At 39.6% G+C, this 27,873-nt stretch overlaps 1 protein-coding gene across 1 annotated transcript; it reads right to left on the reverse strand.

Annotated features, from left to right (window-relative positions):
• Positions 1 to 42: 42 nt before the first annotated feature.
• Positions 43 to 26,386, reverse strand: LOC121428606 (amine oxidase [flavin-containing] A-like). The gene is made up of 12 exons (XM_041625363.1): positions 26,260 to 26,386; positions 20,368 to 20,498; positions 13,226 to 13,313; positions 11,517 to 11,691; positions 10,143 to 10,257; positions 8,368 to 8,525; positions 7,572 to 7,755; positions 5,685 to 5,773; positions 4,662 to 4,835; positions 3,912 to 3,998; positions 2,969 to 3,066; positions 43 to 2,148 (listed from the first exon to the last, which is right to left on the reverse strand). The coding sequence occupies exons 2-12, from the start codon at positions 20,483 to 20,485 to the stop codon at positions 2,043 to 2,045; spliced, it is 1,392 nt and encodes a 463-aa protein (XP_041481297.1). The 5' UTR covers positions 20,486 to 20,498; positions 26,260 to 26,386; the 3' UTR covers positions 43 to 2,042.
• Between the last annotated feature and the right edge of the window lie 1,487 nt (positions 26,387 to 27,873).

Here is a 27,873-nt window from a genome sequence, read left to right on the forward strand (position 1 = left end):
GTATGTCCATGATTGACAATAACTCTTTTCAAAAATTTAAAAAAATGATTAAAAAGCACACAACCACACATTTCAATGTGTTTTTCATATGCATTACAAGGGAATCGCTATAGTAAAATGAAAGGTATAAAAGTATTTTTCAACAAATCTTTGATTATACTTGAAAATCCATTTAGATGTTCTTTTGTGCTTCAAAAATAAATGTATATTGATAACATTATCAAATCATCAATAACATTGCGTATGAAACCATCTCTCTTCACAAACATGTATGTTCATATGAATGAGTACTGTATAAATGGAACAATTTTATGTATACTAGCTACATACCCAACCAGTACAATACTTATCAAATTTGATCACAACATACTGATACATGTCAATATTACCACAAAATCGGACGGGTTAAACGTCAAAACATTGGCAGGATCATTCCCCTGAGCATGCTTAGTCAAAATTGTCAAATTGCCATACAACACAAAGGCTGGATGACCTGTGGAAGAACCAGGCAGCGTTGCAACTGTATTTTTGCGACAAGTTCTCAAATCTGACAACTTTTCTTGATTTTGATTGGCTGAGAAGCAGTAATCCTATGGTAACTGTTGGATAAAATGGGACTTGTTGAACGTTTTATCTGACAATTCCTGTTTTTATCCATAGCCATCGGGACTGTGCTTCTAAGCCAACTTAAATCAAGGAAACTTGTCTAATCAGAAAACTTGATTGAAGGACAACTTTTGATGAAGCGCTCCCCTTGGAGACCATCATGTGCCAAATTAAAGTCTAGTTTAAAGCCATGTTCTAAGTAACTCATATTGTTCAAAGTATGGAAAGCCAAAAGTGTCAATGTTATTTTACAATGTTTCTTTTGTTGATTGTGTCCTTTCCCCATCCTTTAAAGGTGAAGGAATGTTTTGAGATATTATTGAAAGACAATTATGAATGAATTGAAAGATTAATGTCACACTTGGCCATCCATAGTCAAACCATAATTTTAGACCAGAACCTAAGTTTAACCTGAGTACAGAATATAAAATTGTATTTTTCATTTAGATTGTACTCTTACCGGTGAGGTACATGGGATCCATTTGTAATTCTGTCCTGTATTCTTGCAAAATGCAAAAAATCCCAATGGAAAGGTGTATTACTAGCAATGAAAACAACCGCTGCGCACACTTAACATGCAAATACCAGTTAGCAAACCATCATTTCTGAATGCATTGACATTGCACATGAAAGAGTGAAGCAACAGTTTGCCGATCGCGCATCTTGAAATTGTGGTCAGTGTTGTGTTCCCTTTGGCATTTTTGTGCAGGGAAAATCTAAACCGCTCAAACCGGAATTACAAGCCTGTAGAGCTTCAATTGCAATATTTTCCCTGATTCTTGGTTCTGTGTAAAAAATAAAAATATCAAGGACAAGCAACTGTCTTGGTCTTTCTAACTAACATGTTTATCTAGCAATGAAAATCTTAAAGGCTGGGGACAAATCGTGGAAATTATAGTAAACTTTGAAAGATGATTTTTCTCTAAAACAAGTATTGACAGTTCGAATGGCCACTGACGATTGGATTACCATGTCACTGGCATATGATAGTCATGTCATTATCATGTGATTACCACATTACTATCAAGTGAACATCATGTCACCATCATGTGATTTCCAGTTGTAACTGTCATGTGATAACCCTGGCACTGTTATGCAATTACCAAGTCAGTACCATGTAATTAGCATGTCACTATCATTACGATCTCCATCCCTAGAATGGTTTTGTATGGAAGCTTAAAAGTGCCACCCAGATGTTCAGATAATCATCAGATGATAAGATCTTTGATCTCATCATGTCTACATCCCATGGGAGAGATGTAGACATTACAAGATCTTAGATCTTGACATCTCATCATCTCTCCCACAAGATGTAGACATGACGAGATCTTAGATTTTGTCATCTGATCATCTCTCACACGGAAGGCAGACAATACGAGATGATTATATGAACATCTGGGTGGCACTTTTAAGCTTCCATGGTTTTGGAATGCAGGTTAAAGAACTGCCATAACTTCCTTCACAACTCTGGTGGATGCCTCTGCAGTCGACTCCATCATCCCTAACCAAACAGTTCCTGTCTCCTCGCCAGCAAAATGAATACTGAAAAAAAAAATGATCATAAAAGCAAGAACAGTAGAGGGATTCTTACATTGTTTTGCTTCAATATATTTACATTATGACCCTCCTTAATAAAAGTCATCAAAGTCTGAAATATTGCCATGTATCCAATGACTATGGACCTCTGGCCTCTTTCAAAATCTGCTCAGCTCATTCACGCTCCAAGATGTATTCATGTTTGTCTGGAAGTTTTTAAATTGTTGCAAGAAGCCACCTTTGATCTCTGAACTTTGAAGTTGTAAGTTATCTACTAAAAACTTGGTTGCTCCTTTCAGTGGCCTAATGAGCCACACATTTTGAGCATATCGGGCAAAAATATTTCAAACCACAAGCAAGAGTGCAACAATGTTGACTATTCTACAATAAAAAAAATTGTAATAAGAGTTTGCCATCAAATACTATTCATTTCACCCTTTTGGTCTGCATCATTTAAAAAAAAAATTTCTTGGTAATAATACTTTTGGGCTTGAGTGACCCCCCACCCGCTCCCGAACCCCCTCCCCAATATAAAAACTCTATTTTGTCAATCCAGGAATCCAACACCGTATTTCAGGAAAGTGATTAACTGGTCACCTTCTGGGAGCTGTTATTTCTGGTGCAAATGCTATGTTAATTTTAAGAACAATGGCAGAAAGAAGCTGCTGAAAACTGCTTATCTAATAAAAGAGAGCCAATGGAGTACATTAGAGAGTCAAGAGGGGCCTAAGCTTTTGATCCTAGCAGAATCTTTGTCAGAGGTAAAATGCCTGTCATGTAATTTCAAGAATTCAGTATTCAAAGACTTGATAAAGTTAATACCTACCATCCATGAGGTCTTCTCAAGGAAGCCATCACCTCCGAGGCCTTGAGACCAGCTCTCATCTTAATAGGTTCTTCTCCAGCAGCCTGTCGATTCCAAGACTACAAGAAGGAAACAAAGAACACAAGATGATTCATTTGGTTTTTACATCAATAGACATTCATTTCTGTTTCTGTTTGTGATAACTCCCAGAGGAACTCGGCAGGACAGCATTTTGCTGGTAAACGCCAAGCTAGTATGTAACCAATTACCTAGGAAACATTTTACGTCTAGGTTTATCAGTCATAGTGGCTGACGTAGACGACAGATATTACTCTTGGGTCTTTTTATCAAAGTAGAGACAATGGCAGAGTTGGGATTCAAACTCACAACCTTGCGATTATAAGTCCAATGCTCTAACCACTAGACCACATACTTTATATATATATATATATATATATATATATATATATATATGTATATAAAGTATTGGGCGATTCCAAGTACAGTGTTGAAATCCGGTGTTGTGACAACACCAACACCAGCCACAACACCATACTTGAAATGATGCTGGTGTTAGAATGGACCTCAGGAAATATGACATATTTCCAGTAGTTCGTGTCAAGCACTAATATTGAATGTAGGGTGCCGAAACGAGCATCACAGCTGGTGTCGACGATCTACATGAATGTGTAATTTCCCCATTCACCAACACTAACCCCCGGGATTGGGAAAATCATGATTTCAAGTTCGGTGATGGTGTTGGTGATTTGAAGCCCACTAACAGGCAGCGAACAGGATGAAACATCCCCAATAAAACTCATCTGTGTATTCAGTAATATCCCATGCTTTACCTCCCGACACACTGGCTAAGAAGTTAATGACTATTCAAAAGTAATTGCATCAATAATTATGGTGAACCTCAAGGTACCATTGTAGGTCCTCTCATAGTTGGTTGGATACTCACCTCATCTCTGTATTCAATGATGTCCCTCGCTTCATCTCCCAACACATTGGCTAAGGTGTTAAGGGCTATGGTCTTCCTCTCATCACTCTGCATACACAAAATAATCATTTACTTTTGTGAAATGGTGAACAACAAAAAAATCATTACGCATATGATTTAAAAAAAAAGATTCCTTCTTTAATCTTACTCTCTTCATTTCTTATTAAACTTGTAATTAAAAAAAAATCACCCATGGGCCAGCTAGTAATTGTGGTCCATTTGTGTGATAAACAGAATGAAAACTTATAAAATCTCTTTCTAAAAAGATAACCCTAATATCTTATATGTACTGAGGAGACAACCCTCCCTTCAGAAAACAAACATGAATAAATGAATAAAATCTATAACTCAAATATCCTTCTTATCTTTTTTTATTATATATATTCATTGATAGGTCCTCTAATTTTTCTATTTAGCTGACAACATGCTCAGGGTAAGTGGCCCCTTTAATGCACAAGCTAACCAGCTTTTACAGTGTGAAGATTAATCTAATTTTGCTCCTCAAATTGGCAACAATCATTAATTTTCATTCATGTTCATAACATGAAGATCAAATATGGTATACCAAATCAGTCATGTATGTTAATAACAAAATTTTAAAGAATGCAGTTTTAATCAATTATTCTGTTATTTTCAATGCATTGCCAATTCAGAGATTGTAATGACTACATGTAGCTTAGGTTGAATTTGTAATATTTTAAGGGCACTTACAGTCATCTTGGCAAAGCATGGTGCGGAGAACAAACCCATGAGGGCCGGGTTTCCATTAGCAGAGGTGTGATCAAAGAAAGCAATCAATGGAAATTCCTTCTCATCTTTAAAGCCTCCCAGAGTACCAGCCATGCTCAGGAACTCTCCAGCCATTTTCTGGTTTCTCCAGAAATTCTGCAAGATAGGAGGGAAAAGGTGATGTTAAGGCCACCGCACACCATACGATTGGTCCGCGACCCAAATTTGGAATAAAACATAGTAAGATTTGATCTGCATATAAAGACATCTTACTGTGCAAGGTTCTTAATCATTGTTCAAATCTGTGACTATGCAACCATCCTCACTAGAACAAAGTTGAATTGAATATCTAGTTGTAATGAGGTCATAGAGGTTGAACGATTGACTTCGATTTAAAACCACTTGGACTTTACTCCACAATAAAGGCTTGGACCTGAAATAAAAAGATACTTTTCATTCACATTTTCAGAAAATAAGCAAAATATGATTTGTTTGAAATTCAGAACATGGACCACTTGTAACAGGTGTGTGGAGGCCTTGAATTTAATGATACTTGTGATCAAAGAAAGAAATCAATGGATATTCAAACTCAATTGAATATTTTTCACTTACCGGTATACTCCATATACCTTGCAGAGAACATTAGCAACATGAAAATAGAATGATTTAAACTATAAACTACATTAAAATCCTTCCTTTTTTTTAAATTAACTCTTTGCCCGCTTTATTCAACTAGAGTCACATACAGCAGGCTGCCAAGTTTGACTCAAGTCACATTTTATTCACAATAGACAATGAGTGCATGAAGTCTATTGTTCATACACACATACACTAAAGTGATGTGTGCTTCGAATTGTACTGTGAACGCACAAAGCTTTTCTTCCAATTAACCAACCAAAAGCTATTATTGTGAGCTGAAGTCCATGCAGAACCACTTTTAAGGTTGAAATTAATGTGGCGCAGGAGGGCAAAGAGTCAAAAGCAGAAAAAAATCTGACGATTTACCTTCTTGTATGTAACAATAAAATGCACTCCATAATCCCAAGAAGGGAGCTCGCGGGGTACTTCAAGGGACGGGGAGAACTCCATCTTACCTGTTGGAAAGAAAGGGGGTGGGTGAGTTCAAGGAGAGAGACAATTAATTGACAAATAAATAATATAGCTATTCAAATAAAATGAATTCAATTATTCCTGACCCTATTCAAGATATTCTGGTATTTCAGATACATATCATCTTGCATTGTGATAAGCTATTATATTCTTAAATATCTAAACAAATAAGCTGGACAATAGCGCAGGTATTTATACCATATATAAAAGATAATACTAAATTCGTTCTGAGCCATCTGTGTTTTTACTTAGCCAGTCACATGGTAATAATAATAATATTAATAATGAAAATGATAATATTAATTGGTCCTTGTCTAGTGCTATCTATCAAGAAATAATCTATTCTGAGGCATGCAAGTATTATCATCTCAGCTGCAGCTCCAGTTGCCATTTCCAGTACTTGGTGAATTCAAGGAATATATCCTGATGGGTACCATTTACCTAAAGGCCTGGTCACACCACCCAAACTTTGTTGGAGCGTTCCTTGAACGGTAGGGAGAGGATGTCGAAACACCAACGCTCGTCACCGTGCACAAAATGGGGGGAAAAAACAAGCACAGGCGTTGCCTTAGCGGTGCCCTGCTGAAGCCAGTATTGCTTTAGAGTAGGTTTAACGGTAGCAAGTGATGATAGAGCAACGTTCTGCACATGCAGGCGTTGGCTCGGCGAGGGTTAAAAGTTGGTTTAGCAGCATACCGCTTTCGATGATGGAGCTGAACGGATCTCTTTGGTAGAAGTTCTGATAGATTCTTAATTGGCTCCTGGTCCATTTCTCCCCGTATTTATAGCCAATTGCTGGTCCCGCTCTGACACCTCCTTGCCAATGCCAAACCAAAGTTCAGCACCGCATTGGATCGCTACTTTAACGCCCGAAACCGTTCCAGCAATCCTGTGTCTCCTCGTAAAACGCTTGCAACCGCTCAACCAAAGTGTGTGCAATGTTTAATCACTGCCTGGGCACAGCTGGCGAAGCAGCGGCGGTCTAGCGTTCAAGATTTCTGCGTTGGCCTAGCGGACCCAAGCATCCACGGACTTGCATCTAGCGGTGCCAAACTTGACTGGGTGTTGTTGGAGCAGTGGTGAACTTTGCCGGAACGGAAACTTGCCCTCTCCTCACCGCTCGCAGTATTTTGTGCAGATCAAAAATTTCGGAGCGGTAGGAGGGACCATCAGCGGTGGCCGAGCGTAAACGACGTTGCATTTATAACGGGGGCCAACTTCTGTTAAACAGTGAACGGTAATGGGTGGTGATGAATTTTTTTCACCACTCCACAAACGCTCCAGCAAAATTCTGACATTGTTTTCTAAAAAAAAAGCAAGTACCTGACATATCTTGTTGCTTTTTTACTGTTTGTTTGTTTACTGAACTTTTACTTTGTACAAATTCACGTAATTCAGCCTTTGGCTGCTAATTGAATTATCACAATAGATACCATTTATCTATCTATCTATCTACCAAGCCTTATCCTGGGTTGAGTGCAGCATCATGTGGGTGAGTATATTGCTGAAGGAAACATGCCATGGCTGGATTCAAATCCACAACCCTCTAAATGTAAGGCAAGAGTCAGAACCACTAGACCGTGGCCTACAATGTCTACACTATTACGTAATGATGATGGTGATAATAATGATAATGATGATGATCCTAATAACAATTCTAGCAATAATAAAAATATTCAGTTCTCAATTCTTGCACAGCGCATATCATGTACCATTTAATGTCTCCAGGCACTTTGATGAAACCATGACTTTAGCCTGGCTAATGTAATAATATGAACTTACAGATATCTCTAGATGGGATGGCCATGATGATCACCTTTGCCTCCAATGTCCGGCCTGACTTGGTCTTGACCGTGGCCTTGGTCTTGTCAGCAGTCTGCTCAATACGAGTCACCGCATCACCCATCGTGACCCTATCACTGCCGACCTTCTCATACAGCCTCTCACCAAGCTGCTGGCAACCACCCTGGAAGGAAATGATGATCATTTATTCAAATTTAATTCATTTATTCATTACAAGTATTACAGTCGGATGGTTGATTTACGATACAAAGAGGTAAAATACAGGTCACTAATCAAATCGTTTGGGACCACAAAAACATCGCATAATTTGATATAAAAAAAATTAAATAGTTAGACTTTGTGAACATTTAGACATATGGAAAATTAACTTAAGTTCACCTGTAGCACATCTTAATTTAAATCCATGAGAGGAATCCATTAAAATATAATAAGGTCAAGACAATGTTTAAATCAAAGTCCATGAGAGCTCTAATTTATGATACTGTAAACAAAGTTCTGTAAAAGGTCCTGTCATACGAAGCTCTCAAAGTTTATAGTCCACTTTGGTACTAGGATGGTCAACAAAAGAACTAAGAGAAGACATGGGGGAAATTAGAGTCTCCTGTATCAAGGACTTCTTCAAGATATCCTCCCTAGTCTCCTTCAAGTCAGGACGATTAATTAGGCTGGCAAATTGACAGTGAACCAAGGGTTAGCCATGGTGGCATCCGATGATCTGAAAATTAGACCATCTGTTATTGGACAAGTAGATACAGATCATAGCTCTCTTGACTACCTTGAATTTAAGATCCATTCGTCCAGTTCCCTCTCCTCCAATGTGCTTCTCCCAGCTGCCACAGCTACGGATCATGCACATGTACTGGAGTACTGAGAGTTGATTGGGGGACATCCCGCAGAATGTCCCTATCATTGTACTGGCCATGTCCTTCGCTCCTGAAAAAAAAGGGACAAAGGTTCATGAAAACTTTTTTATGGACTGTGCAATTTTTAACACCACTACCAAAAGAGCTAGAGCTATAGTGTAGAAGGTTGCAATCCAGGAGAATTGGACTCTACGTGCCAAATAAATTGAAACTCTATTGGACTGATGTGTATAAACTGGCAACAGTGGAATGTTAACATTTAACATGACGAAAATCTTGCTTTGAAGAGCAGTATACCCCAGTTTGGGCAGGTTCCTTTATCATCAAATCTCAGTACTACAAACCCTATTGCCCTCAAGCATGAAATTTAAGTATAGAAACACCTGTTTCTTGACCTCGGTCCGAAGATAATACACCCCAGCATCAACGGTCACAGCAGGGGGCCACACACGATGGATTGCAATGTGTGTAGTTCTGGTGAGTGCATGGAGTTCCATGTATACACGCGTTGATAGAAACTTTTTCTTCCTTTCTTTCTTTCTCTCTCTCTCTTCCTTCCTTCCTTTCTTTCGTTAAGACTGTATCATTGCGTGAGTGAATGGCATGCATCCCATATTTTCTTGCTGGACGGACAGAAACTATATGGGATGCATCGCGGTCCTTGCATGCTAAGCATACCGTAATTCTTATTCCGCTTACTTTCCTTATTTCGAGGTCGATTTTCTTCGTTCGAAATTGAAAATGGACTAGTATTGGATGTCTGAATGTAATATACTTGTTGAAAACGTGATTAATATCGAATACAATAATTTCATTCCGAAGATCCTTCTACAGGCAGACAAGTCTTACGTAATAGCACAGCTGTTGTTTATCATTTCGTCCTTGGCTCAACGCTCGTTTAGCTGGCCCGTGGTGGTGAAATTGAGACAAGGGGATTACCTGGCCAAGATGGGTTTATCGGGGTTGGAAATGTTGTTTGAGATTTTCCAAACGTAAAAAGGGGTATCCGACCGCAGTTTGCAGTCTGAAGTGCGGTCGAGAATCAAACGGGAAATTTTCGTAATGAAACACAGATGTTGTTCGCTTGGAACTAGCATTTCAAATGACACGAGAAAGTACCCAAAAAATAAATTGGTCATAGTCTGTTAGAGACGTTAGAACTGATTTTTCAATTTCCTTGAATGTCTGGCAATACATGTATGACAACAACCTTTCTTCTGATATCCTACTTTGATTCGGAACCTCTCGTCTCCTTAATTGTACTTCAAAATATTTTGCCAATGCTTCCTGATACATTTGCCAATTGGTAAAATAACAAAATTTCATCAAGATCTTAAAGCAAATAAAGAAGTTTATTGAATTTTAAATTTCATAAATATTTTGTTTAACAGTTAAATGTACGTTGTCATGAATATTCAATAGGTGGGCTTAAGTTATTACATCATCAATTTGCTCATTAAATATGCATGAAGACATGCATAGATCTGTTTTACCAAAATAATGCAAATATTTAAAAAAAATTGTAATTCCTTGTCTGATTTTGATCAAATTTTCACTGTTTTGTTTGTCTGATTTTTCTAAATCTATTCCAAACAATACTATTTGCAGCCAAAAGTACCATACCCCACTAATATCAAAGAAGCATAGAGAAACAGGATATGCTGTGATGGACCAGCAGCAGCCTTACCCTGAAGATATAGAAACTTTGGAATAAACTGTTCCATGGTGGTATCCTCCCATTCAGAGCAGTTCTCTGTAGCAGTTATGTCCTTGAAGTTCACCTTCTCAGCAAGCTTGTCCATCTGGTACCAACATTTCGAATGAAATACAGATATTCAGGAGTGGTGATGATAATGAAAATTATGACATTAACATGAGAATTCTTGGTGAAGAGGTGCCCCAATGATAGCATCATATTTATAGCCCGATCTCTGTTAACCCTAGAACTTGCAGGACCAGGCTAGTTCCATAACCAGAGAAAAGGTGTAATCCAGCATTTATGATAATACAGTGTTATGGTGTTTTGCATTTGTTGACCTAAAGAAGACCTTTCATAAAGTACCAATGGAGGATGTCAGACAAAGAATATGTAGGGAAAGGGGACTGACTAGAACAAATGTGGCACTATTCGAAGGAGCATCGGGGGGGAGGGTTCACAAAGATTTTAGTATGACTTAGAGTCGCACTTAAATGTTGACGCGTACACGATATGCAGTAGTGCGCATCCTCTTGGCATGATCTAACAAATGCAGGTAATGCATTTTATAAAGCACGCAACTAGGCATTAAAGTGCGACTCAAGTCATACCTGTTAAAAATCTTTGTGAAACACCCCCAGGTCTTGAGATACCTGATGTATTGTATTACTCTTTAAAGGGTTTATTTACAATTCCTCTAATGTCAATTCATCCGATTGCCAACCAGTCTACTATCATTTGGTCTACCATCAGTTCGTCCACTCACCACATGGTGTATTTTCATTCAGTCTAATGCCATTCCGTCTAATAACCAGTTAGTCCTATAGCCATTTAGTCCATATTCCATGTGGTCTAATTAAACTAAAGTGTTGATTGTGCAAAATGAATGAAAAGAAAATGGGTATTAGACCAACTGGTTATTAGACGAAATGGTAATAGACAAACTGGTGATTAGATGAAGTAATGATTGAACCAAATGGTTGTTAGACAAAATGTTGGACGGAAATGGCATTAGACTAAAAAAAAAAAGGTAGACAATGTGGTGAGTGGACGAGTTGGCAGTGGATAGAATTGGTAATTTACCTCAATAAGTACATGTACCATCATCATTTGGGGGGACACGCTTTAGTTTAACAGGTATTTTCATCCCGGTGAAATGTTTTCTTGTGAAACATCCTCTCATTTTTACTCCAAGGAACATTTACCCTCTATCAATAATGACATCATATCCAGGGGAGCATTGCATGAAGCAAACTGTCAGACATTTCAAAATATTTTCATTGACAATTGTTACAAGCTACTGAAATCCTTGCATCTGATTGGCTCAGAGCACATCGGTTATTTAAAAACTCTCCCGATTCTCACCTTTCTGAAGTATCTTAGGAGGTCGACGAGTGAGGTGTAGCCCAGCGGAGGAATGGATCCAGAGTATTTCTTGATCTTCCCATCAGGGAGCTGCCAGTGCTTGGAACCTTTGTCAAAGTGAGGATAGGTCTCCAACCCAAACTCCTTGATTAAGGACTGCATCAGAGGCTGGGCACTGAGGAGAACAATGCAAGAGATATTGGGGATTACAACCAACCAAATATATTGCACTGGAATGGTGGTCAAAATTGGATGTATATATGGATTATAACAGACCCCTAAAGTGCACTTGGATAGGGATCAGACATCATGTATATCACTTGGATTACAGTATCGGCTACTACATAATAATAATAATACAGCATTTACGAGGTAATCAGAGACATGGCTTCATGAACGGGAGTGGATGAAGAAGTGGGAGTAAAAGTAGGAATGGAAGTGAGATGGGAATGGAAGTGAAATGGGAGTGGAAGTGAGATGGGAGTGGAAGTGAGATGGGAGTGGAAGTGAGATGGGAATGGAAGTGAGATGGGAGTGGAAGTGAGACGGGAATGGAAGTGAGACGGGAGTGGAAGTGAGATGGGAGTGGAAGTGAGATGGGAGTGGAAGTGAGATGGGAGTGGAAGTGAGATGGGAGTGGAAGTGAGATGGGAGTGGAAGTGAGATGGGAATGGAAGTGAGATGGGAGTGGAAGTGAGATGGGAGTGGAAGTGAGATGGGAGTGGAAGTGAGATGGGAATGGAAGTGAGATGGGAGTGGAAGTGAGATGGGAGTGGAAGTGAGACGGGAGTGGAAGTGAGATTTGAGTGGAAGTGGGATGGGAGTGGAAGTGAGATGGGAGTGGAAGTGAGATTTGAGTGAAAGTGGCATGGGGGTGGAAGTGAGATGGGAGTGGAAGTGAGATTGGAGTGGAAGTGAGATGGGAGTGGAAGTGAGACGGGAATGGAAGTGAGATGGGAGTAAAGCAGAAGTGGCAGTGGAAATGGAAGGGAAGTACAAGTGCGAGTGGCACTAGAAGTGGAATCAGAAGTGGGAGTGCAGGTGCAAGTGCAAATGGGAGTGGAGTAGGAGTGGAAGGGGGAGTGGAAGTAGCAATGGGAATAGGAGCGGAAGTGGGAGTAAGAGGAGAAGCAGGAATGGAAGTGGGAGTAAGAGCAGAAGTGGGCATAGGAGTGGGAATGGAAGAAAAGTGGAAATGGGAGTGGAATTGAAAATGGGAGTGGTTGTAGAAGTAGGAGTGGAAGTGGGATGGGAGTGGGAGAAGTGGAAATGAGAGTGGGAGTACAATTAAGAATAGGTGTAAGAGTAGAAATAGGAGTAAGCGTAGGAGTAGAAGTAAAAGTAAAAGGCCTGTGTTTGCCCTCCACTTTTTGATATATATACCATTACTTCTGTTTACTGTTCAGTACTCTGTTCACCCTACTTTTATTGTACGTCCAGTATTAAAGTAAAATCAACTGAACTAAACTGAATGCAATAGGAAATTACTCCGGCCAATCAATTTTTTTGGACAGGGCAAACCTGACTGAGCCTGTTTCACACATACATGTAAAACTATGGTAAAACTGTCATTGTGGTTATTATACAAATGAAATGCTTAATTATGATTGGCTGCTGAGCACTGTTACAATGACAGTTTTGCAAAAATCGCAAGGTTTTATAGTGAGTGAGCCCCTAGTTTCAGCGAGCAACATGTTACATAATCCTACCTTCCAACTCTAGACACACCAATATCAAAATTATCCTTTCCATTAGCAGCTTCCAGCTCAACTGTCTTTAGGGAACTACATACGCGATCTGAAAAACAAAACAAAACATCAATAATCAGTATTCATATATTGCTTTTCTGAGGATGTTGATCCTACATAATGTGATATGAACCACAGGCGTTAACTTTCAAATGACACCAAAAAGTTGGAAAATTATTTATGCTTGAGCGAGCACTGCCCACTGAAACAAAGAGAATGAAAATTACGCTGGGCCGGAAATTCCGGAATTAGCCTTTCCAATTTCTTTCAGGTTTTTAGTTTGGAACTTTCAAAGTTGAGGGTTTTGTGATGAATTAATGATCAATTGTGATTTGAGAAAATTTAATGCATTATTAAATTGAAATGTAATGCATGAGTGATCATGAATTGCAAATTTTAGTGCAGCATTTTGACTTTATCATGTGGATCTCAGCAATGTGTTCATGAGAGTCAGGAGAATAGGGGGTAAAGATAGGAAATAGGTGAAGTACATTGATAGGATAAAGGTCAACATAACATTTAGCAACCCCTCCCTCCATCTATACCCCCCCCCCATTTCTCTCCTCCTGAGAGACTAAGCTTGGCTAGGCTGGGCAGAAATTAGCCTTCCAGTTTTTTAAGAGATAAGTTCTTTGGAACTTGCAAACTTAAGGGTTTTAAGCTAAATTGATCAGATAAGTTTTGGTTTCTTATGCATATTTCATGAGTTACAAAATTTAATGCAAGAGTGAACAGGAATTGTAATTTTAGTGTAGCATTTAAAGTTTATCTTGTGGACCTCAGCAGTGTGTCCGTGAGTCAGAGTACTGTGATGGTACCTGTTACAAGCAAGAGGGTGAGATATGGTATGACTTGGTTAAAAGGGCATTCCTCTTTTTTTTGTCCTTTTACAAAATAAACATCATATGTACCCTCCTCCACCTCCATTTCCCAGGCTCCCTCTCTCTCTCTGTCTCACTTCCTGGACTGTAGCCTATTCAAAATTTAACTGCCAAGTGACCGGTGGCTGATGGTCAGTTTTTTTTCATTGAATGATTACCAAGAAATTGAATGATTATGATGATTTATGACATAATTTATTTTAAAAAAATTGATATTTGATTGATCACATTGCACATTAAATAAGTTGATTTATTGATAAATTGATGATTAGATGATTGAAAGGAAAAAGTTGATGCCCCAATTCAGAATTTATCATTAAATCAACATTCTGCTCTGGATTTCACACGTACATGACAATAGCAATCAGTCTCTCAACATGAGGGGAGGTCGGGAGGGCTAAATGTTCTGTTGAACCTTATTCCATCAACCAACTCCCACTTAAGCCCTATCTCACCCCCTATTCTCCCGACTCCCATGAACACATTGCTGAGATCCACATGATAAAGTTGAAATGCTGCCCAATGTTTCTACTTCCATGCCAAAAAGTGTAATTTGTGTTCACTCATCATTAAAGTTCAATTTAATAATTTATGAAATTTGCTTAAACAACCAAAACTGGTCGCGGTTGATCATTAATTTATCACAACGCCCTTAACTTTGCAAGTTCCAAAGGATTTGCCTCTAAAAACTGACATAAATTGGAAGGCTAATTCCAGCCCAGCCTTATTTTCATACCCTTTGTTTCACTGGGCAGTGCTGGCTCAAGCATGAATTTTTTCCCAACTTTTAGGTGTCATTTGAAAGTTGACTTTATTGGCTTCCATATAAGTGTTTTCCCCAAAAGTGATATATTTTTATATTTGGCAGCCATTTCAAAAGTGTATATGTTTTTTGGATGCACTGTACAGACCATAATAGGCCTACACACTGTACAGACACATAGCAAAACTGATATACGGTAAGCCATTTAATACACTGTTCTTGTATGCTCAAACTTTATTCCCTCCCTTTAATCAATGTGAATGGGTCATATATGCATATTTAACCTTAAATAAGTTCACATGATTTTGATCTATTTAAGGTCACAATGCTTTGTTTGAGATTGATTTTAATGAGCAAGCAATTTGTACAATGGACTCGTGTTTCAGACAGACACTGATGCAACACTGATGAGACCAAAGTCCTTTTTCTTAATGAGTGATAATTTACTTTAAGCATTTACACTGTACATAAACACATATAATTTCCAAACATTGCAATCAACCCATATCACTTAAGTAATCCGATTATTCAATTCTTATTCATAATCGAGGTCATTTACAGATTAGATCACCACTTGTCAATATATCCCTACTGAATTACATAACTGACTCATTGTCCTCTGTTGAAAACATTGTAATTTCCAGACAATATAGCACCCATCGTACCAGAAACCATCTGCACAGACATTTGTACACACAAAAATAAATGATGTACATCACTGCAAATGATACATTTTTAGATTGCAATTCAATACTATGGCAAATTTTTTGCCAGGGGTTTTTAAATATGCTTAGGTACTAATGGCATAATTCTGTTGCCAGTTTTTGTTCATAAATTTTTCACAATTTTTTTTTTTTTTACGGCAAAAGATTCATGCATCAGGCCCAAGGACCCCTATTTACAAGAATTGCTAATAACAAATTGTGAAATTTATTAATGTTTAATGGCATTCAAATGTCTATTTTTAGACAGGACCCTATTTGCAAGTACTGCTGTTAATAAATTTGGGATAATTAATCGTTAAGTGTCATCAATACGATGCTTCAACCCCCATTTGTCAGGACTGCCATTCACAATTTGAGAGCAGGGCTGTCCACTCTTCCTTTCACAGGGACCCTTCTTTGCAAAGACCATTACTAATAATAAGACAGAAATGTAATTCATAAAGATCTGTAATTAAAAATTTAATCTTCACTTGGAAAAGTATAAACCAAGAGGGTTGCTACAGTGTATTCTCACTGTAAAATGGGGATGTTGGTGGTTAAAAATCATATTATGGAGTTCTAAGATACTGCCATCCCCTTAACCTACCCAACCCAAGTTCTACCCTGCCTGCATGGAATTAGCTTTTACCCACTGGCGGATCTGGGTAGTGGGTAGTGGGCTTTGCCCACTACTTCAGGGCGTGACGACCCTGCCTGACACGAGTCCCGGGCTCAGCTGGCTCCGGCTGACAGTACCTGGTATGGGCCCCTTATCCAGGGTTACGGATACCCCACTGCCTTTGGGGTCACCTAATTTGTTAGGAGAGGCTACGGTCTGGAGATTTCGCTGTTGCTGTTCTAGGACACTAGACCAATTCAGATGAACTCTAGATTTAAAGGGTGGGGCCAGGCTGCGCATCCTGTACTCCACCTTAAAACTTCAGTGCGCAGGCAGGAAGACTCAGCTTACTGTAACCAAGAAGTCCTGCAGCGATGAGAAAGGGGCGAATCCGGCAGGTGTAAGATGACGCTGGCAGCCGCAGTTCCAATCTTACATGCAGGCGGCATAGGATATTGGTCGTCTCGATGTTGACCCGGAGATGACAACATCACCCGGCACACCCTATGTGACCAAGCAGCCCTGTTTAGGGAAAGCTCTGCTTGCTCCAATCCGGAGAGGGGCCTAGAAAAGGTGGCCTAAAGAAATGCTCATCTCCAATATACCCAGTTGGTTTACCACGGCCAACGGGCATCTTACCTTGTGGTCGAAATCAAATGAGAGCAAAAAAGTTATCAACAGACTCTAAAATGAAGAACATGAATCTTGCTTGTTGGAATGTTAGGACCTTACTAGACAACAATGCTTCTAATCGCCCACAACGAAGATCTGCACTCCTAGCCCATGAACTTCGTAGACTTGATGTAGACATAGCAGCCCTTAGTGAGGTTCGCCTCCTCGAGCAAGGTAGCTTAATTGAACAAAATGCTGGCTATACACTATACTGGTCTGGCAGACCGTCAGGCAGTCGTCGAATTCATGGCGTTGGCTTAATGATCAAGAACTCTATCGCCTCTAACCTTTCAAGTTTGCCAGTTGGCCACTCTGAACGCATCATGTCTTTACGTCTGCCTCTGCTCGGGCAGGAACATGCAACCATTGTGAGTGCTTATGCTCCAACTCTCGATGCCGATCCATCAGACAAAGACAACTTCTATGCAGACCTCCGGCTTATCATTGAGCGTACTCCACCAAAGGATAAGCTCGTGATCTTAGGTGACTTCAATGCCAGAGTTGGCAAGGACTATCAAACCTGGAAGGGAATCTTGGGAAGACATGGTGTCGGCAAATGCAATGACAATGGCCGCCTGATGCTAGAACTCTGTGCAGAAAAGCAACTGACTGTGACAAATACCCTCTTCCAGCAGAAGGATCGTTACAAGACTACATGGATGCATCCGCGTTCTAAGCATTGGCACATGATCGATTTCATCCTTGTAAGACAACGTGATGTGAAGGATATCCTACACACCAGAGTCATGCGCAGTGCTGACTGCAATACAGACCACAGACTTGTTCGCAGCAAAGTGAGGTTCCACCTGAAGCCCAAGCCCAGAAAGAGAACAGGTGTTGTTCCATCACATAAGCTCGACGTCAATAAGCTTCAATCACCAATGCATAGAGAAAAATATCAAGAAGCACTACAAGATTATCTTGGAGAATGCGATCCAAGCCTCAACAACGATCCTGAACAGATGTGGGAACAGATGAAAAAGGCAGTCCTTCACACTTCCAATGAAGTCTTGGGACCTTGCCCCAAAAGAAGTAAAGACTGGTTTGATGAGAATGATGAGGAAATTTCCAATTTGTTAGCTAAGAAGAGATCAGCTTTTCAATCCCACCTGGCCGATCCTTCATGCGACAGAAAGAAAGCGGCGTATCGTCAAGTTTGTAGCTTGGTCCAGCGCAAGCTCCGTAATATCCGAAATAATTGGTGGAAAGAAACTGCCAAGAGAATTCAACTCTACGCCGACAACGGTGACACAAGAAACTTCTATGAAGCACTTAAATCAGTTTACGGACCAACTTTTCACGTGCAATGTCCCTTAAGAAGCGCTGATGGAAAATCTTTATGTACAGACAAGGAGTCCATCCTCAATCGTTGGTCAGAACACTTTGAATCACTTTTCAATGCCAACAGGCAAGTGTCGGCAGATGCCATAAGTAACATCACTCAGCAGCCTCTCCAAGAAGAACTTGATAGGTACCCATCTTTACAAGAGGTTGAGAAGGCTATCAACCAAATGAAGTGTAACAAAGCCCCTGGAGTTGATGGAATCCCTCCAGAAGCCCTGAAGTATGGTGGCCCTGCTCTCCACTCCAAACTCCATGAACTTTTCAGGGTCTGCTGGGAGCAAGGCAAGATTCCTAGTGACTTAAGGGATGCTGTAATCACCACCCTTTACAAAAATAAGGGCGAAAAGGCAGATTGTTCCAACTATCGTGGTATCACCCTCTTATCCATCGCTGGGAAGGATTTAGCCAGGATTCTGCTGAATAGGCTTCAGCCCACCATTGCAGAGCCAAATCTTCCAGAGAGTCAGTGTGGGTTTAGGGCAAACAGGAGTACCACAGATATGATATTTGTTCTGAGACAACTACAAGAGAAATGCATCGAACAAAACAAAGGCCTATACGTAACTTTCGTTGACCTCACTAAGGCCTTTGATTCTGTGAGCAGAGAAGGGATGTGGAAGATTCTGGAGAAACTAGGTTGTCCACCCAGATTCATATCCATAGTGAAGCAGCTGCATGTGGGACAACGTGGGCAAGTGAGGTACAAGAGTGACCTGTCTAATTCTTTTGTGATATCCACAGGAGTGAAGCAGGGTTGTGTCTTGGCTCCAACCCTCTTCTCAATTTTCTTTGGTATGATGCTGGAGCAGGCCATGAGAAATATACATGAGGGAGTATACATCCGTTTCCGTGCAGATGGAGGACTCTTCAACCTTAGACGCTTTAAGGCTCACACCAAAACTCGGGAATATCTTGTACGTGAACTGCTTTTTGCAGATGACTGTGCTCTAGTAGCACACAGCCAGCAGGATTTACAACGCATCACTACATGCTTCTCGGAATCAGCTCAGTTATTTGGCCTATCTATCAGCATGAAAAAGACTGAGGTATTGTTCCAACCTGCACCTCAAGCGGAATACTCTCCTCCGGTCATATTCATTGAGGGTTCAGAGCTAAATGCTGTCAAGCACTTTACGTACCTGGGAAGTACTATTTCAAATGATGCTAGACTTGACAAGGAAATTGACAATAGACTCTCTAAAGCAAACAGTGCTTTTGGCAGACTACGAAGGAGAGTCTGGAACAATCATCACCTTAAAACAGAGTCTAAATTGAGCGTCTATAGAGCTGTTGTCATCTCAACACTCCTGTACGGGGCAGAGTCCTGGACTTTGTACCGCCGTCACATACGCCTCCTAGAGCGTTTCCACCAACGATGTCTCCGAAGCATCTTCAGGATTCGCTGGCAAGACCATGTGACAAACGTTGAGGTTCTTAAAAGAGCAGGCTTGCCAAGTATCGAAGCCATCTTCATACAATTGCAGCTGCGTTGGGCTGGGCATGTCTACAGAATGGAGGAAAACCGCCTTCCCAAGATTTTGCTCTTTGGTGAACTTTGCTCCGGCAAGCGGAAGAGAGGTGCACCTCGTAAACGCTACAAAGACTCTCTAAAGTGCAACCTGTCCTTGTGTAACATCAGCCATGATATGTGGGAAGCGCATGCAGTGAATCGAAATGCATGGAGGCAACGCACCAAGAAGGCAACTGCTTCCTTCGAAGCAGGACGTCGTGCAGCCTTAGAGGAAGGACGCAGAAGGCGGAAGGCCCGTATTTCCACTCAGGACGCTGCCCCCCATGAGCAAGTCCATCCATGTCCAAGATGTGGGAGAGTGTGTCTCTCCAAAATTGGACTTTATAGTCACAAAAAGTCATGTAAATCTTCCTAATCTTCGCTTGCGAAGTTCAGCCATTAGTATTAGTTAGTATGGAGTTCTAAGATACTGCCATCCCCTTAACCTACCCAACCCAAGTTCTACCCTGCCTGCATGGAATTAGCTTTTACCCACTGGCGGATCCAGGGGGTACAAACCTTCTTTTTTGTTTGGCTTGTCAAATTTTTCCTTGGGAAAATGTGCCCCCCCCCCTTCTTTGAAAAATCCTGGATCTGCCCCTGCTTTTACCTGATGCTTCTAGAACTTGTATCTTGATATCACTTCTTTCCTTCTGTAGAAGATGAGCAGCAATTAGCCCTCCCAGACCTCCTCCAACAATGATCACATCATAAAGTTCAGCCATCATTCAAAACAAGCAGCTGAAGAAAAAAGATTAAAAGATGAAGCATATATCCATTCAATTAAAGTAGTAGGCCTCCACCATACACACGGCTACCCAGTACTATTTGTGCGCCGATCTTCATGCAAAGAATTTGTTTACACATAAATCAGATCTAGATTATCTGAATGAATGCAACAGTCCCCCCCGGGGGGGGGGGGAGGAATAAGATACTTTTTGGATGTGGATGTGCCTCTGCTCCCCTCTCAAAAAAGTGATACATTTAGGCCTATAGCTACCTCCTTGCTCAAAACAGGGGCTATAAGGAAGCTAAATGGCTATAAATTTAAAGAAATTCATTTTGAGGGTCTAGGGAGCTAAAGAGCTCATGGGCAGAGCTAATTTGGAGGGTTTAAGGAGCTAAAAATTAATTGGCAAAATCCCATTTTGGAGGGTCTAGAAGATCCTGGTAAGTGGTAATACATGTACATTTCTCATATGGTGTTGCAAGAAACTTGCGATCAATCGCAAGTCTATTTTCGCTCCCAAGATCAATCATTACTTTTGACATTAATTGCAAATTTTAGACTAATTGCTAATCTGCTTCTTGAAACAAGAAGTGTAATCTGATTTGCTGCAACTAACGTTGATCTATCAGTTGTAAAATTGCAACAAAATATTTGCAATTGATCACAAATATTTTCTTGCAACACCCCCTAAGACTCTATAAACAATAGAGCCAACACAGTTAGGGAGCCCTAATCAATTAGTATGCACGGGTCCGGTCAGAGTCAGGTCTTCCAAAGTTTCAATGGCTAAGCTATGATTGCAGCTTTGCCCTATTAGGAGGCCAGGAAGCGAGTGTTCTCGGGTGCTGTGGACTTGCGTAATGTTTTATTTGCACATCAATGGAGCGAGACAGAAGCGATTGGTGTATAATCAGAATTCTAGTTAAAACCGTCTATCATGAGAGAGACCTGAGAATGTTGAAAATGGGCATTGTCACAGCGTCAGAAACCCTTGTCAGTGTGTGGATTGAGTGCCCCCCACCCAACCATGTCAATACACAATTCAAGCTTCTTGTCGTATTTATGAAATTGCCAACTCGTCTACTACCATTTGGTCTATCATCAGTTCGTCTACTCACCACATGGTCTACTTTCATTCAGTCTAATGCCTTTCCGTCTCATGACCAGTTGGTCCAATAGCCATTTACTCCATATACCATTTGTTCTAATTAAACTAAAGTGTTTATTGTGCAAAATGAATAAAAAGAAAATGGGTATTAGACCAACTGGTTATTGGACAAAATGGTAATAGATGAAATGGTGATTAGACGAAGTGCTGAAAGGATCAAATGATCATTGGACCAAATAGTTGTTAGATGAAATGGTGATGGACGGAATGGCATTAGACTAAATGAAGGTAGTTCATGTGGTGAGAGGACGAGTTGGCAGTGGACGAATTGGCAATTTAACATTATTTCTACTGTCAGTGTTACTTATATAGTTAGTGATATACTGACTAGCATTGTATTAACGTGCGCATGCATTTGAAATTAAATACTCTTTAATCTTTCATCCTTTCAAAGGTAATTTGTCAAGATGAAAACGACCCATAACACATTTTCAGTTTTTACTTTTTCAAAACAACAAAATATGGTTAAAATAGCTGATCAGTGATTTTTCAATTTTTTCCATAAAACCATTTTCACGTGACCAAAATATTTCACATGTGCAGAGGGGTGCAATCGGAAGGTGATATCGTAAAAAAGAAAACTGCTCTCAGCAAAAATTTGATTAATTTTTTTATAGGTATTTCTGCATTCATGGTGGAAGTTTGATGAATTCTGAGAAAAGTACTGCATTTGATATGAATGAATTTATGAAATGTGTTCGGTAATATGATCCACTGACATTATCAGAGTCTAACTTTGTTAATGTTATTAAAGTCAGTAACATTGATACTGAGTCTGTGATTCTGTCTGATATTTATAGTTAAAAAATAAAATTAAAGGGGCCAGGGTGTTTGACTTTGTCTGAATCAGTAAATCAAAGAATGTTTGAAAGTTTCTTAAAATCCTAATGTTCAATTCAATTGCCTAGGCCCTATTTAATTTTACCAACTTTAAAAACTACAGCCAGACCCATGTAATTATTTTATCAAAACGCCTTGCTTTCAAAAGTTTTTTGTCTAGCCATGTAGAAACTCAGGGGCGTAGCCGTAGGCTGAGGTGTACTGAATGTACATGCACCCACCCGCTGAGGTAGAGCAGTTCCGACAGCGGTGGCTACATGTACATGAAGGGCTGTTATCAATGTCTTTATCGCTAGTCCTGTCGATAATCGCTTGTGTTTTGCCACTTAGTGATATCGATAACCTTTCTCTCGTCAATAATACCCGCTATTATGTTGGGACACAGTGATTTTCCGCGATTTCACGAAATTCATGTAAACAGCCCTCTGAAAGTGGCTTTTCAAGTGGGAAATCACGGAAAACGTGTTTTTCCTCAAACTGCACAGAACAGAAACAGAAATTACTCCAAAATGTCGACGAAATATGAATACAAAATACTATCCACAAAACACAATCTCACCCCCCCCCTTCGCTATTATTATAGCGAAATGGGGGTGAGGTCGTGACAATCCAAACATCGTGACTGCACTCTACTCCATTTGATAAGAAACATCGCAAGCACAAACTCAAATTAAGCAAAGTACCAACTAACATAGAAGGCGACTAGCACTCAGCCTAGCCATGTGTTGCTGACCTCTACATTTGAAGATGTCCAGCATGATATCAAAATAGCGGATAGGCGAAAGACGTTGACTGCTCAGAACGATGTCCAAAAAGCCCCAAACTGATCAATAAAACTTCATCCAACCCTACAATAAATATGTTTGTTAAAAGATGTTACGTAGTCATTTACATCCGATGAACGCAGATTTTGAAGCATTCTTGGTACAGCACTTGGCAGATATAAATTTTGATCAACACGAGTATGTGACATCGCTATAAATGCATAAAAAATGTGCATTGATTATGTTCTTTTGTCGATAGTTATCGATATAGGCAAGGCATTTTTAGCATGATATCGACAGAGAATTTTCTAAATGATAACAGCCCTAGTGGTGGCAAGCAAAATAAAATTTTTACCCCTTCTTCTGCTTTCAACAGCTTATTTCCAAACTTTAGTTTAATATCTCCCCAAGATGTGCACTCTCCCATACCACTTTATTTCCACCTCCCCAGGATGTGCACCTCCCCATGCTCAAACCAGCCTTCTTCTTCTTCCAGTCTGGTACAGTCCGCCACTGGCGTATTGTCATGCCTTTGACCCATTCACACTAGTGCAGAGTTGGTATGTTAAAGAGGCGCGATAGCTCAGTCGGTAGAGCGGGGGATTTGTATTGCGGTGACCCGGGTTCGATTCCCACTTGGTGCGCTAGTGCCCTTTGGTAAGGCATTAATCCTCAGTACCAGGTCCTTCGGAGAGGACCTTAAACTGTTGGTCCCCTGGTTGCTTGCTTACAAGCATTCATGCTTTCATAGCAGTCAGGTAAAAAAAATCACCACCATTCCAATCACTAACCTCGCACACCGAACCCTGTTTGGATCTGGATTTATGAGCATTCAGCAAACATCGCTTCATTACAGAAGTAGGCTAACGTTTGCCAAAACTTCTCAAGCTACTCAACAGGGCTCTTCCCAGTGAAATTTTTTTACAAGGGCAGTAATATTCAAAGAAAAAAAAAGCACCCAATTTAAGATTTCAAATGAAAATTTTTAATTTTCTCAAACACTATGTACCAAGCTTTTGATCTGACAGAAAAATATGAAATAAAAAAGAAACTGGATTTATTAATATAAATTTTGCCCTCACCTAATATGGTCATCAGTACATCTCTTTAAAGAAGTCTTATGGAAGCATGCATTTGTTCTTGTAAAAGTTTAATTGCAGACCAAGTTTTATACTTTAACCTTATTCTGCAGTGTTTCTATTGTTCTGTCATGATGTCATCAATACTTAAATTATGTTTATGCCAAAGTTATATGCACTAGAAATTCTGTTCATATAATTCAAAATTGAAAGAACGTGTTTTTATTTAATGCTAAAAAAATCAAACTTTCATGTCTTGCATAAATATTCATAACCACAAGTTGCTGAATTATACTAGTTGATATTTTTTTAATTGTACATTAGGGCTATTCCACGGTTACTCACGTTACATTTGGAGACACCTTGACTCATACTTGGAGCTGTAACTCCTTTATTATTGATAGGAACTAAACATCTCCATATCACAACAAAGTACACAGTCTGACTATCCTTTGTATAAAAACAAAACTTGGGAAATTCTATTATGCTCCTGGCAAATCTTTGGAATGTGTCGGTTACTCACGTTACAGATTTGTCCCAACCTGTGGAATTGCCCATTAGGAAAGTCTATTAATAGCTGCTATTTGAACAGAATGGTAAAATTGACATCTCATCAATATATCTACTTTTATCGCTAGGGAAATCATTTTTGGTGTGGAAATGATATCTGATTTTTTTCTATTTAAGATTTTGCAAGTATATTTCTTCAATATTCAGTCAAAATTTCCAAATTTTTTTTACTCCTATTTTAAGATTGATTTTCATGTCTTTTTTAAAGTAAAATCAGAAGATTGAACTGAAATACATATTTCACAGACATACTTCGTCATCTAATTAATTCAGAAATATGGCTTTATATAAATTCAAATTTTAATCTGTGAATCTTATGTTATTTGCTGAACTTATATATGTTTAATTTTTGTAAAGTTCAGTGGTATTTTATTGTGTACTTTTCAATGTTATTAAATATTCCTTTGAGTTACCATAATTTGTATTATCTACCGTATTTGTCTAGTAGTACTCTCATATTTTCCATTCATTTTATTTTGTTCCTGTGTCTTCATAGTTAAAGGTATTGTTTAACTTTGTGAGCAGCCGATTTAAAAGATTCTCAAACCAAGATGAAACATGTGTACAAGTGCATGTATTACTAATAGAACTATTAAACCCTGAAAACAACCACTATTGAGAATGAAAAGCTAAAACTACAAAGCAAACCCCGATTTTGTAATAAATAGTACACATATGTGTATGGGATGAAATTAGGATGGTGTTTCCGGTCACTTTATATTTCAATTTTTGAAGCACTAAATATTTATTTTCGAACGCAATTTTTTCTGGGCTTCATTTTTGTAACATATCACAGACACAGGTGACCTTCTAGCTCAGATTTTTTAAAAGTCAAACCAATTAAGTTCCATCTTCTCCTCTCTGTTTGCTGTTCCATTTGTTGTGTGATTGAGCTTGTGTTATTCCCATCTTCAGTTGAACATATTCCCCCATAAAATGTATCATTTTCAACCCCACAACTGGTGGCAGCGGTGGGATACATTATTTTCTACCACTAAACTCGACCTTACAATGGTCAAAGCATATCCCTTACAGACATAGACCTAACGTTAGAGATCTATTTATCTGTCTACACACCCTACACATCTGTAATCGATTCATGACATTGGACCACTTTTCCAAACCGCGAAACAGCAATTTCCCCTGGCCTTGTCCACGTCCACGGCCCGACGCGGCTACGACACGTCACGGTCATTCTCATGCCGGTGGTTCGGGGGGCGAGCCGACGTTACTCCCATCTCGAAAAAGCACAAAGCCAAAATAACGTTACGCCGGTTATGAATGTTTAATTTTGCGCATTTAGGAATTTTCCACTAAAATATGACCGAAAATAATTTGATCAATTAATTACCTTTATCCAATTCTGAATTTACCAGCAGGAGCAGTAACGTAACCAGGTAGGATTTAACTTAGGGTGAGTTACATATGATTTTTCCTGTCTCTAGCCAGTCCCTGACCGTTCCCGGTCGATCAGCTGAGATTATAGTTCTGCGTGGCGATATGTGTCGCGAGATATCGAGACATTACTACAGGGCTATTCGATGCCGGTGGGGGGGGGGGACACACCCCCCCCCCCCAAAAAAAAGGAAAACATACACTCCGCCACTCTTACCATTGAACCTCCACCCTAGACAGCTGGCAGCTGTCTGTTTCTAGGAGTTTTTGAAAGAAAAAAATATTTCTTTTAGTTTCTCTGTATTTGGTGAGTGGAGCCAACGGAGTTCAGCTGAACAACCAAACAGAGAAAGTAGCATATTTGGTCTACCTCCACCCCACCCCCGATAAACAAAGCATAATATATAAGAAGGAAAAGGAGAGAGAGAAAAAAACTATTAAAAAAAAAGGGGGGGACCTGAGGGCCGGACCTCACCAACGGCAGTGGCGTACCATGGGTCACAGCATGGGGGGGGGGCACAAGCAAAAATAAGCGCGCTCAGTTGCCAGGTATTCTGGCCTATTTAAAGACATTTTAAGCTAAACGGATATGTATCTCATTGATCAAAATTGCGAGCGCGAAGCGCGAGCTAAAAAATTTGTATGTTCAGACCTAAAAAGGGACATTATGATAAAATTTATGTAATCATGATATGTCCCTGTCTCGTTTAAAAATGCGAGCGCGAAGTGCGAGCTGAAATTTTTGTATATAGTGACCCCAAATGGAGATTTGAAGGACTATATTTTAGGATTCCATTAAGAGTATACATAGTTCACCATAGTCATCTAATGCCAAGTGCCAAGCGCTTGCTGATTTTGTTAGAATAACATCTGAACACACGAAGCATTTTTTGTAGTCATAGCAATCATGATTGTCATACGCAAAATAATCAAGCGAAAATTTAGGAAATTCAGACCTGAAGAGGTCTGAATTTCTATTGTTCTTCTATTTGAAGGAATTCACGAAAACCATGCGTATTTCACTAACCAAATGATGCGAGCACGAAGCGCGAGCTGAAATTTTTGTATATGCCTATATTGAACCCAAACATGGACATGTTAAGGATTGTTTTTTAAGGGATCCATTAAGTGTACATAGCTCACCATAGTCATCTAATGCGAGTGCCAAGCGCTTGCTGATTTTGTTAGAATTATATCTGAACAAATGAAGCACTTTTTGTAGTCATAGTAATCATGATTATAATACGCATCTCTCTAATCAAATATTGCGAAGCGCGAGCTGAAAATTTAGGAAATTCAGACCTGAAGCGCGAAGAAGGGCATTCTAAGGATTGTTTGTAGGAATTCACTGAGACCATACGTCTTTCACTAACTAAATGATGCGTGTGCGAAGCGTGAGCTGAATTTTTTTGATATTCAGATCAGCCAGGGACATTTTAAGTTTATTTTCTATGAGTGCATCCTTAAATAAATTTATTTCATCTGGATATTTTGCAATGGATGAATTTATCTTTTACATGAAAACATTGACTTGGAGTTTACGCCCAGCAACACAGTGGCGAAATGAACC

This window comes from Lytechinus variegatus, chromosome 15 (genome assembly GCF_018143015.1).
Source record: "Lytechinus variegatus isolate NC3 chromosome 15, Lvar_3.0, whole genome shotgun sequence".
In the NCBI taxonomy this organism is placed as follows: Eukaryota; Metazoa; Echinodermata; class Echinoidea; order Temnopleuroida; family Toxopneustidae; genus Lytechinus; species Lytechinus variegatus.

What these genes read in the sequence shown, in the direction of transcription:
- LOC121428606 (XM_041625363.1), bottom strand. Translation starts at nt 20,485, where the DNA reads ATGATGGCTGAACTTTATGATGTGATCATTGTTGGAGGAGGTCTGGGA. An exon ending in TCCTAAGATACTTCAGAAAG is followed by an intron (nt 10,258 to 11,516) that starts GTGAGAATCGGG and finishes TGTTGGTACCAG; the next exon opens with ATGGACAAGCTTGCTGAGAA. An exon ending in AAAGTTTCTATATCTTCAGG is followed by an intron (nt 8,526 to 10,142) that starts GTAAGGCTGCTG and finishes CTTTTTTTTCAG; the next exon opens with GAGCGAAGGACATGGCCAGT.